This window comes from Ranitomeya imitator, chromosome 3, assembly GCF_032444005.1.
Source record: "Ranitomeya imitator isolate aRanImi1 chromosome 3, aRanImi1.pri, whole genome shotgun sequence".
Lineage (NCBI taxonomy): Eukaryota > Metazoa > Chordata > Amphibia > Anura > Dendrobatidae > Ranitomeya > Ranitomeya imitator.
Window position 1 is genome coordinate 371351597 of NC_091284.1, and position 16136 is coordinate 371367732.

Consider the following 16136-nt stretch of genomic DNA (forward strand, 5'->3'; position numbering starts at 1 on the left):
TTCTTCTGTCACAGCACTTCTCAGGCAGCTCTGGTATGTGTGCTGACAATACTGCTCCTGTCAGTTGAAATGCAAATCTCCGATCTTGGGAGCGGAGTTTCTTCAGACTGCAGCATATCATGGCATGCGATTGGATGGGCTGCCATTTGCATTATGTGATAATGCTCATTTTGTTACATTTTTGGAGAACTATGGTAAAGCATACATACCTTAGTGAGAGGAAGAGAAGTGTATGACAGGAGACGAAATAAATCTACTCAGTCATGGCTGACTTAGTACAAAGGTCTTTTTCTCCAGCCTTAGTGCTCTGTGATGAAGAAAAAGGTGTTGTTCCAGCTTCTTTAAAATCCAAATGTTTATTAGAAAATCTTTAAAACGATGGTTCACATGGTGAGGAATGCAGTAACATGTTTCAAACGCTCAAGGTGTCCTTTCTCAAACTTTTCTATTTTTGCATTAGTGCTCTGTGCCCTGTTAGCCTGGGAGAAGATATATATCTTTTCGTATCATAGCGCTTCTCCGGCTGCTCCGGTATATGTGCTGAAAATAAAGCCCTTGTCAGTTGAGATGCAGGTGTCAGGTCTTGGGAGATGTGTTTCTTCAGACTGCTGCTCATCATAGCATGTGACTCTAATGGACTGCCGTTTGAATTATGTGATGGGGCCATTTTATTACATTCTTGGGCAGGGGTCCCCAACTCCAGGCCTCGAGGGCCGCCAACAGTGCAGGTTTTCAGAATTTCTTTAGTATTGCATCGGTGGTAATGTGATCCAACCCCTGTGCAATACTAAGGAAATCCTGAAAACCTGCACTGTTGGCGGCCCTCGAGGCCTGGAGTTGGGGACCACTGTTCTTGGGTAACCTCTTTAATGGCCTGTTTAGACCAGACTATGCTCACAGATAGATTGTATTAATAACACTGATCAATAAATAATCCTTGAATTTTTTATAAATGTATTCAACTGAGGTTATGTACATTTCTATGACCATAAGGGAACATAATACCATATTGCTAAATCATTATTTCTAGTTTTTAAAATAGGAGATGTGGGGCAATGAAATTAATGAAATACACAATTCATGGTTACGAGATGAAATTTGCAAAAAGCCTCCACACATTTATTTGGAATCTTTATGACAAACTATTATTACAAGGACTGAAGTACATAATGAATGACTAAATAACTACATTTACTGCAATTTCAAATTATGCGCTTTCTTTTGGCCTCCCGTTTGTAGTGTAGCTCTGCAGTATCTCTCTTGATTGTCCAGCAGTAATCTCCTAACATTGGCAGACTCCATTTCCCTTCTTACCTTTTCTCAATGGCAGCAATGTCCAGATGGAATCTCTCACCGTGTTCATCTCTGATAGCTCCACAGTTCTCTGGAAAGAAGTCAAGGTGGGAAGAAAGTGATTCTTCAGAGACATGTGCACCGCAAGTTGGTGCAGTATATGAACATCTCATCCACCAGCTCTTTGTAATTTTATGCATGCTTGTTTCCCAAAAATCCTAAACACTCTTAAACCCTTTACGGGCTTGGACGTATAGGCACATCTAAGGTTGTGTCGCTGCATTTGATGCAGGCTCCGATGTTGAGCCCGCATATTTCCCCACACATGACAGTTGATCTGATCTGAACAATTGTCATGTGCCTCTTAGACCCCTTTCACATATCAGTTTTTTGCTATCAGTCGCAGACGGATGGCCTCACATTTCATCAGTCTTTCGCCGGATCTGTCGAAAATTGTTTGTCCGGCAGCCGGAGACAACGGACAAAGTAACGTTTTTTGTGTACGTAAAAAAATTGGACAGCGACGGATCCATCGCTGTCCGTTGTTTGCTCGAATGGAAGCCTATGGGTGCCGGATCCGTCAAATGATGGAATCCGGTGATGGATTCCGTTTTTTTTAACTGAGCATGCTCTGATTTATTTAGGATCCAATTAGCCAAATCCGCTAGTCAAATCCGTCAAAAAAACAAATCCGTCGCATCAGTTTTTCACAATCTGCGACAAATCTATTGATCTGCTGAGACAACGGATTGTGACTGACGGCAAAAAACTGATGTGTGAAAGGGGCCTAACAGCCATGGGTGGATCCAAGATCCACCTGCAGCTGTTAACCAGTTAAATTCTGCTGTCAATCACTGATAGTAGCATTTGACTTGTGTCAGCAAGAAGTGTTTCACAACTCCTACCCATCGACACCCAACTCACCTGATTACAGAGCGATGATTGGTTGTCATGAAAGCTGGGGGCCTGCTTGTGACCGGCATTCACAGGAGATTGTGATTTCTGCTACACATAGCAGGTCTGTATCACTGGTATGTGTAAAACAGGCAATCACAGCTTCAAGTCTTGTAAGGAGACTATTGAAGCCAGTAAAATGTAAAAAAAAATGTCTAAAAAAAAAAAGTTCAAATCACCTCCATGAAAATAAAACAATTAAAAAAAAACACATATTTTGTATTGCTGCATTCAGAAATGTCTTATCTATCAAAATATAAAGTAAATTAATCAGATCGGTAAACTGCGTAACTAAAAAAAAAATAACAAAACACACGAGCATTTTGCTTATTTGTGGGGTGTTTGCAGGCCTGTATGGCTACTTTCACACTAGCGTTGTGCACTGCACATCGCAATGCGTCGTTTACGAGAAAAAACGCATCCTGCAAAATTGCTTGCAGGATGCGTTTTTTCTCCATTGACTAACATTAGCGACGCATTGCGACGCTTTGCCACACGTCGCAACTGTTGTGCGATGGTTACGCTGTGTTGTGGTGGACCGCTGGCAGCCAAAAACGTTATATGTAACGTTTTTTGCTGCGTTGTGTCCGCCATTTTCGACCGCGCATGCACGGCTGGAACTCCGCCCCCACCTCCCCGCAACTCACAATGGGGCAGCGGATGCGCTGGAAAAATGCATCCGCTGCCCCCGTTGTGCGGCGCTTGCACAGTATGCGTCAGTACGTCGGGCCGACGCAGCGCGATGGCCCCGTACCAACGCTAGTGTGAAAGTAGCCTTTGTCAGGCTGAAAATCAGGAAAGAGCATTCCTATGAACTCTCAATTTCTAATTATTGGCCAGTCTAAATGGGTCTACGTGACTTTTTCTACAATCTTCTAATGCCTTTTGCTGAGTGAGTAAAAACCTTCGCAAACATTATTATTATTTATTTTTATAGCGCCATTTATTCCATGGCGCTTTACATGTAAGGAGGAGTATACATAATAAAAACAAGTACAATAATCTTAAACAATACAAGTCATAACTGGTACAGGAGGCGAGAGGACCCTGCCCGCGAAGGCTCATAATCTACAAGGGATGGTTGAGAATACAGTAGGCGAGGGTAGAGCTGGTCATGCAGCGGTTTGGTCAATCGGTGGTTACTGCAGGTTATAGGCTTGTCGGAGGAGGTGGGTCTTCAGGCTCTTTTTGAAGGTTTCGATGGTAGGTGAGAGTCTGATATGTTGTGGTAGAGAGTTCCAGAGTAGGGGTGATGCGCGAGAGAAATCTTGTATGCGATTGTGGGAAGAGGAGATAAGAGGGGAGTAGAGAAGGAGATCTTGTGAGGATCGAAGGTTGCGTGCAGGAAAGTAACGGGAGACGAGGTCACAGATGTATGGAGGAGACAGGTTGTAGATGGCCTTGTATGTCATGGTTAGGCTTTTGTACTGGAGTCTCTTCGTAATGGGGAGCCAGTGAAGGGATTAACAGAGGGGAGAGGCCGGGGAATAGTGGGGGGACAGGTGAATTAGTCGGGCGGCAGAGTTTAGAATAGATTGGAGGAGTGCAAGAGTATTCGAGGGGAGGCCACAGAGCAGGAGGTTGCAGTAGTCAAGGTGAGAGATGATGAGGGCATGGACTAAGGTTTTTGCAGATTCTTGGTTGAGGAATGAACGGATTCGTGAAATATTTTTGAGCTGAAGTCGGCAGGAAGTGGAAAGGGCTTGGATATGTGGTTTGAAGATGAGATCAGCGTCAAGGATTACCCCAAGGCAGCGAGCTTGTGGGACTGGGGAGAGTGGGCAGCCATTTACTGTAATGGATAGGTTCGTTGGGGGGGTAACGTGAAATGGGGAAAGATGATGAATTCTGTTTTGTCCATGTTAAGTTTCAGAAATCTAGCGGAGAAGGATGAAATAGTGGACAGACATTGAGGGATTCTGGTTAGTAGGGAGGTGATATCTGGTCCAGAGATGTAGATCTGTGTGTCATCAGCATAGAGATGATACTGAAAGCCATGAGATTCTATGAGCTGTCCCAGGCCAAAGGTGTAAATGGAGAAGAGCAGGGGCCCTAGGACTGAACCTTGTGGGACTCCGACAGATAGGGGGCAAGGTGAGGAGGTGGCGTGTGAGTGGGAGACACAATGTCCGGTCTGTTAGGTATGATGAGATCCAGGATAGGGCCAAGTCTCTGATGCCAAGGGATGAGCGGGTCTGTAATAATAGGGAATGGTCCACTGTGTCAAAGGCAGCCGACAGGTCCAGGAGGAGGAGGACAGAGTAGTGTTGCTTGCTCTTGGCGGTTAAAAGGTCATTAGTGACCTTAGTAAGGGCAGTTTCAGTGGAGTGGTGTGACCGGAAGCCAGATTGTAAGCAGTCAAAGAGGGAGCAAGAAGAGAGATGGGAGGACAGTTCAAGGTAGACGTGTTGTTCCAGTAGCTTGGAGGCATAGGGGAGAAGTGATATAGGGCGATAGCTAGATACAGAGGATGAGTCAAGAGAGGGCTTATTGAGGATAGGTGTGATGGAGGCATGTTTAAAGCTTGAGGGGAAAACACCAGTTTTTAGTGATAGGTTGAAGAGATGGGTTAGGGTTGGGATGAAGACTGTGGTGAGGCTTGGGATGAAGTGGGATTGGATCGGGTCAAGTGCACAGGTGGTGAGATGTGATCTTGAGAGTAGAGTGGAGAGTCGATCTTCTGTAATGGTGGAGAAGTTAGTTTAGGAGGTGGAGGGCTGGGAAGTCGGGAGGAAGGGCTCTGGGGGTTGTTGACCAAAACTGTCTCTGATGTTATCAATCTTCTGCTTGAAAAATGAGGCAAAGTCTTCAGCTGAGATGAGTGGGGAGGGAGGAGGTGCTGGGGGACAGAGTAAAGAATTGAAGGTGTTGAATAACTGTTTAGGGTTGTGAGACAGGGAGGATATGAGAGATGAGAAGTAGGTTTGTTTAGCTGTGGCAAGTGTGGTCTTGAAAGAAGTGAGGGACTGTTTGAAAGTGATGAAGTGCTCGTTGGAGTGGGATCTTTTCCATCTGCGCTCAGCAGCCCTGGAAGCTCGCCTCAGTTCTTTGGTCAGGCTGGTGTGCCAGGGCTGTCTATTGATTTTGCGAGCTTTGGTATGTGTAAGTGGGGCAGCAGATTCCAAAGCTGCAGCTATTGTGGTGTTATACAGAGTGGCAGAGTCATCAGCATTGTGTAAGGAACTTATATCTGTGAGAGGGAGGAGGGATTCAGAGAATGAGTGTGGATCAAGGTGTTTAAGATTTCTGCGAGGGTGTGAAAGTTTGTGGGGTGGGGATTGTAGACATGGAGTGGAGAGGGAAGAGAATGTGAGAAGGTTTTGGTCAGAGAGAGGAAGAGGTGAGTGAGAGGCAAACATCTATTGAATAGTCTAAAAGTCTGACAATGGAGTCAAAATGCCCAGCCAGCACATATGCCCAAATAGTGGTCATCCAGGCTACCAGGTGGTGTGATCATCTAGTGGCAGCCATAATATTGTTTTGAGGCTGCTATAAAAATGCACGCAGAGCTATTTTGCTGCCAATATGATGGACAATGTAAATGACCCCACTATAAGTCAATGAGGTTTACTCACCGCCAGAAACTGTTTCGTGCTTTCTATTTATTAATTTCAGGAGAAGAAACCACATTGGAAATGTGAACAGAGCCTGAAAAGTGCATAGGGTAAAAAATGTTGGCAGTTGCTTCTGATGTTATGAAACTGTAAATTACCCAGCAATTAGACTTGTAGTAAATACGAGAGGAGTGTGCCACTTTAAGTATGGATATACTTTAAAAATGATGCTACCTAAAAATGCAATTTTGAGGTGAACTTTGATTAGATTTGGAGCTTGTTGGACCAGAAAATAATGTTGCATAGTGAGGACCTATGCCTAATAGCAGCTGAAGAGGTGGTCCAGACTACGTAGATTCTTGCACTCCAATTTCTTCTTTCTGCAGCAAAACTGGCTAAACATGGATATAAAGCTAAATAAAGTAGGCATGATAAAACAATTTCCCCCCATTTTTAAAGAAGTAATTATGACATCATTGCAAAACGTTGTATGTATTTTTCTTGGTTTTGCCGTTTGATAGGAACACTCAGGTCCCACATTTTAGTAAGTATCTGTTCATATATGACCATGTGCATATGAAAAATGTGTTCTACATCCTCCATAACGTGAAAGTTAAAAATAAAGCCCTACACTGCTGCTGCCATCATTGAAATATGCACTAAAAATTAATATATAGCAAAATAGAGAACTTTCATTCATACAGTATATTTGTGGAGAACTTCTTTAAATATTTCCAATACTATAAATGTCAAGAGTAGGAATTTTACGCAAAAAACTATTCTTCAAATGTGGTCACTAAACTAAACGTTTATTCGTTGCAGGAGAAGGAAAGAACAGAAACAACAAAGGAAAAGGGAAGAAGAATAAGAACAGAAATACAGGGATGGGAAATAAGAAGAACAGAAACCAACAAAGAGTAACGTCAATGCCCATCACTCCTTCTGTTCCAGCAAAGTAGCTGTCACTATAAGGTCCAGCACCCAGAGAATTATGCTGCTATATATCTAAGACGCTTTCTTGAACTGGAGCACTGCTACAACTTAAGCACCTACACAATTGGCAAATGATTGGGGAAATCTTACAGTCAGAAAACGGAATTTACACCGCCATAAGGACGGGATAGTTTTTACCTGGGACTTCTGCAGAGGAGAAAAAAAAGAGTAAAGAGCTATTTCTTGAACAATACAGGAAAGAAATGACTTTCTGGTCACCAGATAACACCTCAGAGGTGATGCTGAAGATATTTCAACTTCGGTAGAAGTTACAAAGGCTGGAAATAATTTTGAGAATCACTAATGAACTGTGGGTTTTCATGTCGCCTAGGGTATTCCCCACTGTTTCCCTCCCTCCAACCTTACCTTTAAGTCTGTGTTTTCAGGTGTTTGTATGACTTAATCTTTGGGGAATATATGTTAAACATTTGTGACCCGCGGTTGTGGTCATCATCACTATTAAACTACTTCAGAAGAAAGCAAGAAAAATAAAGAACTGAGCAAGCTTCTGAAGGATGACGTTAAGGAGCTCTACCGATGAGTATGGGGCAGGGACAATGAACTGAAGAAGTTTTATTTTCAAATGGATTTGTAAGTGATTTATTGTTACAAAAAGATGGTAATTAAATAATAACATAAGAAAAAAAAGTCATGGTATGAGTCAATGCACACACATTATACCACGGGTATGAGCTCATAACTGGTTACAAGGGGAAAGAAGGCTTCAGGTGTGTAAATGACATCTAAAGACCCCATAGCTAAGTCAGGAATGGGTTTCTGTCTTGCTGACATATAACTGAACTGTAGCAACCCATCATGTCTACCTGCTGCCAAACAATGTAAAGTAGTACTTCAGAGCACACTTCTTCACTATGGTAAATCCACTATATCATCACTAGGGTAAATCCACTATATCAGTTTAGACATCACCCGATCACTAAAAGGAAGCAAAGTTAATAAATACAAATATTTTGGAGCACCTTTGATTTGGTTTGGTTGGTGATTTAATTTCTAAACAAAAATATTTAACAATATGAAATTGCAACTAACATTTAGATTTCTAATTACTCATCCACGATGGGGATAGCTTAATTGTTGCATAGTTTGGTTGCAGAAGAAACTTGTGAGAGTAGATTATATGGGGTAAATCAACTTTTATCTGCACAGAACATCAGGTACATGCATCAGCTTCTTAATACAGCATAACAGGAAGTCTAAAGGACCTTTTACCAGAGAGAAAGTGAAACCAAAGTACAACAAGTATATGCATTACATTCAACTAAGCATATAATAGTAGCAACATCGCCATCTACTGTAAGAAGAGTAAACTCCTCCTGCACACAAATAAGTCTGTATCTGTTGCATATCTGCCAATACCCTTTCTCAATAGTTAGGACTTATTCAGTTAAAGGGACACTGTCACCTGAATTTGGAGGGAACAATCTTCAGCCATGGAGGCGGGGTTTTCGGGTGTTTGATTCACCCTTTCCTTACCCGCTGGCTGCATGCTGGCTACAATATTGGATTGAAGTTCATTCTCTGTCCTCCATAGTACACGCCTGCGCAAGGCAAGATTGCCTTGTGCAGGCATGTACTATGGAGGACAGAGAATGAACTTCAATCCAATATTAGAGCCAGCATGCAGCCAGCGGGTAAGGAAAGGGTGAATCAAAAACCCAAAAACCCCGCCTCCATGGCTGAAGATTGTTCCCTCCAAATTCAGGTGACAGTGTCCCTTTAAGCCTAATTTCTTCAGCAGTCTCTGATGTCTTTCAGCATTCAATGCCTTTGTGAAAATATCTGCTGTCATATCTTGGGCAGTATCCTAAATTTAGGATTCCTTGTTCCTGGTGATCTCTCAAGAAGTGAAACTTTAAATCAATGTGTTTAGTTCTTGGATTAACTCTTTCCATCTGAGCAAGAACTAGACATCCTTGATTGTCCTCATACATCTTTGTTGGTCCCAATTCTTGTTGTCCTAAGTCTGTTAGCAGTTGTCTTAACCATAGAACTTCTTAACTGGCATGTGCTGCGGCAACATATTCTGCTTCTGTCGATGACAGTGTTACTATAGATTGTTTCTTACTGTTCCAACTAATTGGTCCACCTGAGAACAAGAAAAGATAGCCACTTGTAAATTTCCTGTCAATTGGATCTTCAGCCCAGTCTGCATCAACGTATCCAGTTAAAATGCATGTCTCATTTGCAGCCAATTGGTGCTGCCATTTTGCTTTGCAGGTTGCACGACACTTACACTCTGCAAATACGGCTGCCCTGGGCATAGACATCTGCAGTCGGCATCCGACCCTATACCTAGCATTGAGCTGATCCCTGCTGTGATCAGGCCACGCCCCCTGAGCCGTCCACACCACAGCAGAGGCAGGAGATCAGCGCCATCTTTCTGGAGCTCACAGTGCATCTGTGAGGTCCTGTTTCCCAGTATAATCGCAGGAGCCCTGCGGTTATGGGAGGAGGAGAAGGAGGAGACCAAGGACGGCACAGGAGGGAGAAAGGAGCAGCGCCGGCAGCAGTAAAGTAAATATCAGAGGGGGAGAGGCAATCTAATCCTATCCTTTGTGATGCTGACTCTGAGCAGTGTATCTCCTCCCATGTGTGTTACTGTGCTGACTGTGTATCTACTCCTCTCCTGTGTGATACTGTCTGATGAGTCATGCAGCTAATCCTATCCTGTGTGATACTGAGCTGTGTATCTAATCCTCTCCTGTGTGATACTGTCTGCTGAGCCATGCATCTAATCCTCTCCTGTGTGATACTGACTGAGCTGTGTATCTAATCCTCTCCTGTGTGATACTGTCTGCTGAGCCATGTATCTAACCCTACCCTGTGTGATACTGTGCTGAGATGTGTATCTAATCCTGTCCTGTGTGATACTGTGTGCTGAGACGTGTATCTAATCCTCTCCTGTGTGATACTGTATGCTGAGACATGTATCTAATCCTACCCTGTGTGATACTGTGCTGAAACATGTATCTAATCCTCTCCTGTGTGATGCGGTCTGCTTAGCCATGTATCTAATCCTACCCTGTGTGATACTGTGCTGAGACATGTATCTAATCCTCCCCTGTGTGATATTGACTGCTGAGCTGTGTATCTAATGCTATCCTTTGTGATACTGACTGCTGAGCCATGTATCTAATCCTTTCCCGTATGATACTGACTGAGCTGTGTATCAAATCCTCTCCTATGCACTCCTCTCCCCCTGTTATGTGTGATCTATATGGCGGCATTATGTGAGAAAACTGGCGGGTTTATGCGAGATCTATATAGCGTCATTATGTGAGAAGTATATGGCGGTTTTATGTGTGAAGTATATGGCGGTATTATGTGTGCTCTATATGTCGGTATTATGTGAGAACACTATGGCGTTGTTATTTGCTATCTATATGATGGTATTATGTGAGAACTATAGGACACTATTATGTGTGATCTATATGGCGGCATTATGTGAGAACACTATGGAAGTATTATCTTCAGAAAGGGGACCCATTCTAGGGTGTTCTGGCTGAGCAGCTGTACTCGGGTCTGGGGTAATAGAGGGGGCAGCATGACCTCCAGTTAGGTGCAGTCAGGGGAGGGCAGGTGAGGCAGCTGAAGAGAGGGGTTTCATTTTTATCGTTACTATATGGCTACATTTCCCCCCAGCGTCACTCCGACAGCGCCTGTCGCCTCGCTTTCACACATCGCCAGGACAGGATCTGAGGAGGGGAATGGCGTCTTAGCATGCAATGTCTGGATCAGAACAGGCCATCAATCAGCAGAAATGTTTCCTGGATTTCTGTGGAGCAGACGGTTAACTTTTTAGCGAGTGCATTAGGGGAGCATAAGTCACATTGTTGCTGACGTCCGTTTTTCTTTTGTAAAAAAAAAAGGAATTAGTTGTGTCGATTAACTTTTTAGTGTGTGCATTAGGGGAGCGTACGTCATATCGTTGCTGACGTCTGTTTTTCTTTCGCAAAAAAAAATAATTAGTTGTGTCGATTAACTTTTTAGCGAGTGCATTAGGGGAGCGTACGTCACATCGTTGCTGACGTACGCTTTTCTTTTGTAAAAAAAAAGAATTAGCTGCGTCAATTAACTTTTTAGCGAGTGCATTAGGGGAGCGTACGTCACATCATTGCTGACGTCCGTTTTTCTTTTGTAAAAAAAAAAGAATTAGTTGCGTGACTGCATCGATTAACTTTTTAGCGAGTGCATTAGGGGAGCGTACGTCACATTGTTGCTGACGTCCGTTTTTCTTTTGTAAAAAAAAGAATTAGTTGAAGAATTTTGCTGCATATGGGCATAATAAAAAACCAAAGATTTGTCAATACTGGAGTACTGATATTCTCTACAGTATACCGGTATTCCGCATGGCCATGACAAGGAAACGTTTTGAAGGGATCCATAAATTTTTTCATTATAATGATAATGTCCTCTCCGAGACGATCCTAACTTTGATCGTCTATATAAAATTCAGCCAGTAGTTGAACACTTCAGCAGAAAATTTGCTGAGGCGTACATACCCCAGAGGGACATCGCTATTGATGAATCTCTCATTCACTTCAAAGGGAGGCTAAAATTCCGACAATACCTGCCCAGTAAGAGGTCCAGGTATGGAATAAAGCTGTACAAACTGTGCGAGAGTACCTCAGGGTACACCCACAGATTTAGGGTCTAAGAGGGGTAGGACACCAAAATTAACCCACCTGAATTCCCCCCCCCCCACCCCCCTCGTCCTGGGGGTGAGTGGGAAAATTGTGTGGGAATTGCTGCACCCACTGCTGGATAAGGGTTATCACCTTTACATTGATAACTTTTACACCAGCGTCCCACTCTTCAAGGCCCTCTCTGCCAGAGGTACAGCTGCATGTGGCACCGTGCGAAAAAATCAGCGAGGCCTCTCTAAGCTGCTAATTGGGCAAATGCTGAGAAAAAGGGAAAGCAGAGCCCAATGCAGCAACAACATGCTGGTGGTCAAGTATAAGGACAAAAGGGATGTCCTTATCCTGACCACCATACACCGTGACAACAGCATCCTTGTCACTGTTCGTGGGACCACAGCACATGTCTGAAAGCCAGATTGTATCTTGGATTACAATCGGTACATGGGGGTGTGGATCTTTCAGATCAGGTCCTCCAACCATACAGTGCCATGCGAAAAGCCGAAGTATGGTACAAAAAATTGGCTGTGCACATTGTACAGATGGCAATGTACAATGCTTTTGTGCTGTTCCGATCTGCAGGCAATACGGGAACCTTCCTTCAGTTTCAGGAGGTAGTCATCAAGACCCTAATGTTTGGCACTCAAGAAGGTGAGGGTCCCAGTACTTCTGAAACTGATAGTGCCCGTATTGTCCCTGGTCAACATTAACCAGGACAGGTTCCCCAAACAGCGAGGACAGGACGATCACAAAAAAGATGCAAAGTATGCTCCAAGAGGGGAATCCAAAAGCTCACAATTTACTATTGTGAAACCTGCCCTGAGAAACTTGGCCTTTGCATTAAGGATTGCTTCAAAGCGCATTAGACGTCCACAAATTAATAAAATTTGTTAATACCCTGTTGACACAACACACTTTTATAAATCTGATGTACCTCGCACATCTTACATATAACACCACATTATAAATTCATACACCAGTAAAACAAAAAGCATTATAATCAATACTATAAAACTATGCCTCTAGATAAATTCATTCAGGGGTATAGATTCCAAAATGGGGTCACCTGTGAGGGGTTTCCACTGTTTAGGCACATCAGGTGCTCTGCAAACACAACATGACGCCTGCAGTCCATTCCATCAAAATCTGCAATCCAAAACGTCACTCCTTCCATTCCGAGCCCTGCCAAGCGCCCAAACAGTAGTTTTCCCCCACATATGGTGTATTGGCGTACTCATGAGAAATTGCACAACAACTTTTGTGGTCCATTTGCTCCTTTTACACTTGTGAAAATAAAAAAATCGTTGCTGAAAAATCATTTTTGTGGAAAAAATGTGATTTTTTTATTTTCACGGCTCTAAGTTCTAAACTTCTGTGAAGCACCTTTGGGTTCAAAGTGCTTACCACACAGCTAGATAAGTCTAGTTTTCAAAATGGGGTCACTTGTGGGGTTTTTCAATGTTTAGGCACATCGGGGGCTCTTCAAATGCAACATGGCGTCCGCTATCACTTCCAACCAATTTTGCACTCAAAAAGTCAAAAGGTGCTACTTCCCTTCCGAGCCCTGCCGTGCGCCCAAACAGTGGTTTTCCCCCATATATGGGGTATTGGCATACTCAGGAGAAATTGCACAACAACATTTTTGGTCCATTTTCTCCTTTTACAATTGTGAAAATAAAAAAATTGTTGCTGAAATATCATTTTTGTGACTAAAAAGTAAAATGTTCATTTTTTCCTTCCACGTTCCTTTAGCTGCTGTGAAGCACCTGAAGGGTTAATAAACTTCTTGAATGTGGTTTTGATCAGCTTGAGGGGTGCAGTTTTTAGAATGGTGTCACTTTTGGGTATTTTCTTTCATATTGACCCCTCAAAGTCACTTCAAATGTGATGTGGTCCCTAAAAAAAGTGGTTTTGTAAAATTTGTTGAAAAAATTAGAAATCACTGGTCAAATTTTAACCCTTATAACTTTTTAACGAAAAAAAATTTTGGTTTCAAAATTGTGCTGATGTAAAGTAGACGTGGGAAATATTATTTATTAACTATTTTGTGTGATATGACTCTCTGATTTAAGGGCATAAAAATAAAAAAATTAAAAATTGCAAAATGTTCTAAATTTTTGCCAAATTTCCATTTTTTTCACAAATAAACGCAAGTCATATCAAAGAAAGTTTACCACTAACATGAAGTACAATATGTCACGAGAAAACAATGTCAGAATCATCAGGATCTGTTGAAGCGTTCCAGAGTTATTATCTCATAAATTGACAGTGGTCAGAAGTTTAAAAATTGGCTGGGTCAGAAAGGTGAAAACAGGCTGGGTCTTGAAGGGGTTAAAGGGAATCTGTCACCTCATTTTTCGCACATAAGCTGCGGCCACGGCCATTAGGGGCTTATCTAGAGAATTCTGTAATGTTGTAGATAAGCCTCCAATGTAACCTGAAAGATAAGAAAAACAAGTTAGATTCTACTCACCCGGGGGCGGTCTGAGGGGCGTCGCGGGTCCGGCGCCTCCCATCTTCATGCGATGACGTCCTCTTCCTTGCTTCTGTTGCGGCTCCTGCACAGGTGTACTGATTTGCCCTGTTAAGGGCAGCGTAAAGTACTGCAGTGCAAAGGCGCCGGGCCTCTGACCTTTCCCGGTGCCTGTGCACTGCAGTACTTTTCTCTGCCCTCAACAGGGCAGAGAATTACTCCTGCGCAGGAGCCGCGACAGAAGCAAGGAAGTGGACGTCATCACATGAAGATGGGAGGGCCAGATCCAGACCTGCGACGCCCATCAGACACGGACCACCCTTGGGTGAGCAAAATCAAACTTATTTTTCTTATCTTTCAGGTTACATCTGGGGCTTTTTTACAGCATTACAGAATGCTGTAGATAATCCCCTAATGGTGGTGGCAGCAGCTTATATGTGAAAAATGAGGTGACAGATTCCCTTTATAATAATAATAATAATAATCTTTATTTTTATATAGCGCTAACATATTCCGCAGCGCTTTACAGTTTGCACACATTATCATCACTGTCCCCGATGGGGCTCACAATCTAAATTCTCTATCAGTATGTCTTTGGCATGTGGGAGGAAACCGGAGTGCCCGGAGGAAACCCACGCAAACACGGAGAGAACATACAAACTCTTTGCAGATGTTGTCCAAGGTGGGATTAGAACCCAGGACCCCAGCGCTGCAAGGCTGCAATGCTAACCACTGAGCCACCATGCTGCCCTTTAACGAGTCTTGTAATATGACTTAGAATAAAAGCCAAATCAGTATCTCAATTTTTTAGACACGGTGTTTCGGGCTGTTGGCTCTCGTCAGTGCAAAGCATGAGCACTGATTTGGTTAGGTTAGAGGATCTGGACTGAGTTCTATGGGGTAAGGTTTCTGCTTGTGGAGAGTGACATACCAGCTCTGGCTTGTCAAGGTAAGGAGGCTTATTCGCCATGCAGTGCTCCAACAGCCCAAAACACTGTCTGCAAATTGAGATACTGATTTGGCTTTTATCCTAAGTCATATTACAAGACCCGTTAAAGGGTTGATCGTGACTTGTAGGATCGCTACTTCCAACAGGTGGCACTATAGAGTTCAAGTCCTCTTTTTCTCTGAAGAGGCAATTTTGCATGTTAAATTTCCCAGAGGAGCATTGCACGACGAATAAGCCTCCTTATTTTGACAAGCCAGAGCTGGTATGTCACTCTCCACAAGGAGAATTGATACCCCTTAGACGTTAAGTCTCCATTCAGAAATGCTGCCTTTACATCCAGATGTTTCAACTGCAATTGTTTCGCTACTGCAATTGCAAACAAAGTTCTGATTGTGGTGTGTTTGACAACTGGAGGAAATGTCTCATCATAGTCTTCTCCATATTTTTGAGAATAGCCTTTAGCTACGAGTCTTGCTCGGTATCGATCAGCTGTGCCATCTGCTTGGTATTTTACTTTAAAAACCCATTTATATCCTACAGCCTTTTTTTCTTTTGGTAGTTCTGTCAATGTCCATGTCTTTAAATCATGCATGGATTTTATTTCTGTTTCTGCAGCCTTTATCCATTTGTTGGCCTCTTCTTCTGAAAGTTGAGATATGTCCTCCCAAGTTGTAGGTTCATAAATTTTATTTGTACTTGCCTTGTATGAAAGACGTTGAGGTGGTCTTCCCTTGTTTTCTCTTATTGAGCATCTTGGTTTTGTGTCTGTATGGAGCTGTATCTTTTGACTTTCAGGTTTTTGATTTTCATCGATTTTCACTTCTTTCTCATCAGATGTTCCTGCAGTTATATCACTATCGTTTCTCTAATTTTTTGTTTTCAGTGATGTCATTATGTCATCATTTAGATCTCCAAGGAATGCTACACTGTTACTCACTGTGATTCTGTCTGTCTTGGGATCTTGGATTCTGTATCCTTTGCAATTGTCACTATATGTGACAAATATTCCTTCAATGGCTCTGTTTTGAAATTTGGAGCGTTTTTCTTCTGGAATAAACACAAAAACTATGAAACAAAAAACTCTTAAATGATTCACACTTGGTTTCTTACCTTGCTATAGTTTATATGTTTTTTTTTCAGGTTTCTTGAAAAAAGTGTTTTGCAGATAAGTAGCTGTCATTGCTGCTTCACCCCAATATTTCTCTGGTTGTTTGGAGTCTGTTAGCATACATCTTATCATTTCACTCAGAGTTCTGTTT

At 42.7% G+C, this 16136-nt stretch overlaps 1 protein-coding gene across 1 annotated transcript in view; it reads left to right on the top strand.

Annotated features, from left to right (window-relative positions):
• Nucleotides 1–7442, top strand: part of RSPO1 (R-spondin 1) — a 221349-nt gene extending 213907 nt beyond the window's left edge. Inside the window, exon 6 of the mRNA XM_069756909.1 lies at nucleotides 6624–7442. Within this exon, the coding sequence (XP_069613010.1) occupies nucleotides 6624–6760 (137 nt within the window). The 3' untranslated portion in view covers nucleotides 6761–7442. The remainder of the gene's footprint in view (nucleotides 1–6623) is intronic.
• Nucleotides 7443–16136: the final 8694 nt, after the last annotated feature.